The following is a 2,147-nucleotide window of genomic DNA, read 5'->3' on the forward strand; positions in this document are numbered from 1 at the left end:
CGCCGTATACGCTCGGTCACCGCTGATGGTTCCTCCTACCGCTCAAGAAGTTTTGAGCTGCACAAAATATTGCAAGCGGTGAGGAGCGGGCAATTGTCCGCTCCGACAAAGTTCACCACCGTTCCACCAACGCTCAGGCAAAGTTTGGCACCGCTAGACGCAAGTTCGTGGACGTTTGGATCCGCAAGGCCAACGCAGAAATCTTGAATGCTGGACAACCGCTGCGTCGCCAGCTTTGCCCGGGCGGCGATTAAACGTTGCACAAACTTTAGTGGAGCGGTTGTAAGCGTTTTTCGAACGGACACGGAATTGCTGTAACGTTGTCGGGCGTTGAAGTAGCGATCCATTGTAGTGATGAACTTTGGTTTGGCGTTGGTATTGAGGTGTTGAAGCGGGACCAGAATTTGGCTATAAATACGGGGAGAAATGAGTCAGGAATCTATTTTAAATCGAGCTACCGTTGAGTGCATACCTCATTTTAATTTGCTCAGTTTCAGTAAAAGTGTTCTACCATGAATGCTGTGAGACTTGTGATTGGTGCACTAGTCTAGCAGCAGAATTAGAACCTCCTCAGATTGCAACAAGCTGTTGACAGAAGGAGAAGAGAGAGAAGAAGGAGAGACAGAGTTGTGTGGGTCAGACAGTGGATACTGAGAAGGCCTGAACATGGACTGTATCAAAAGCTGATGGTGGAGCTGAGGAATGATGATCCACGAGCCTTCCATCACTTTATGAGGGGTGCCACCAGCCATGTTTGATGAAGTTGTACAGAAGCTGACCCCCCGATTGACCAAACAAGACACCAATTACCGACCAAGCCTGGAACCTGGTCTCAAAGTGGCAATCACCCTACGGCACCTGGCCTCTGGTAACACCTACAGAAACATGCAATACGCCTGGAGGGTTCCCCACAACACCATCAGTGTGTTAGTTAGAGAAGTGGTAAAGGCAATCATTGAGGAGTACACAGATGAATTGTTGTTTTGCCCAACAACTGAACAAGGATGGAGAGACCTGGCTGATAAATGGTACCAGAGATGGAACTTTCCCCACAAAGTTGGTGCCATTGATGGCAAGCACGTGGCCTGTAAAGCTCCTCCTAACTCTGGCTCAGAATTCTACAACTATAAAGGCTTTTACAGCGTGATTCTGTTTGCCATGGTGGATGCTGACTACAAAATCACCTACATTTACGTCTCAGGCAATGGCTCATCCTCAGACACTCAGATCTACAATGAAAGTGATCTCCATCGTGGGCTGGACCAGAACAGGATTCATGCCTTTCTTCCGCCAGACCCCCTACCCAATGGCAATCAGAATGTCCCTTACTTTATCATCGGAGATGACGCCTTCTCACTGCGGACCTACCCCATGAAGCCGTACAGCACCAGAAAGCTCACCCATGAAGAGCGCATCTTCAACTATCGGCTGTCCAGGGCAAGACGGGTCGTGGAGAACGCATTTGGCATCCTGGCCAATAGGTTCCAGATTCTGCTCACCACCATGCAACATCACCATGAAACTGTCAGAACCATCGTGGAAGCTTGCTGCATCCTCCACAACCTGATGCGCACCCGCTATCCAGTGCTCCAGAACAGAATTGTGGACCGTGCACAACCAGATGGCAAACTGCAGCCTGGGGCATGGAGAGAAGGACGGAACTTGGAGGACACTATCGTCGTGCAAGGCCAAAACACAGCCTCGCGTAATGGGAAGAGGCAGCGTAACCTACTCAAGCATTGGTGCAACTCCCTTGCAGGATCAGTGTACTGGCAGGAAAGAATGGTGGCTATCAACTGAACACTGCGCAGAACACTGATGATACACTTGTGCATTGTCCATATACATGTGATATGTTGATTACTTTGTTGTAAATGTTATTTGTCATTGTTAAAGGAACTCGAACGTAAAAGGTGCCCCAGTATTGGACATGCAATGAACAAATTGTACTTGTGTTTGTTTGAAATGTTATGAGATTAATAAAGAAACTTGTGATACGATTCATTCTTGATGTCATATTACATTAATAAAAGCCATTTATGTTTAATCAATTAAGTCCCAGTAACGCAATTTCCGCACCTCTGAAAATTTCAGTTTCTGAAGCCATTGTAATAAATAAAACATTTGCTCCAAAAAGGAGCAAACGC

General features: G+C 47.1%; 1 protein-coding gene across 1 annotated transcript; it reads left to right on the forward strand.

Moving 5' to 3' along the window:
• Positions 1-750: 750 nt before the first annotated feature.
• Positions 751-1,800, forward strand: LOC127846238 (putative nuclease HARBI1). Its single transcript, XM_052377408.1, has one exon. The coding sequence runs from the start codon at positions 751-753 to the stop codon at positions 1,798-1,800; it is 1,050 nt and encodes a 349-aa protein (XP_052233368.1).
• Positions 1,801-2,147: the final 347 nt, after the last annotated feature.

This window comes from Dreissena polymorpha, chromosome 9 (genome assembly GCF_020536995.1).
Source record: "Dreissena polymorpha isolate Duluth1 chromosome 9, UMN_Dpol_1.0, whole genome shotgun sequence".
NCBI lineage: Eukaryota > Metazoa > Mollusca > Bivalvia > Myida > Dreissenidae > Dreissena > Dreissena polymorpha.

Excerpts from the sequence above, each read along its gene's own strand:
- LOC127846238 (XM_052377408.1), top strand. The coding sequence starts at position 751 with ATGTTTGATGAAGTTGTACAGAAGCTGACCCCCCGATTGACCAAACAA.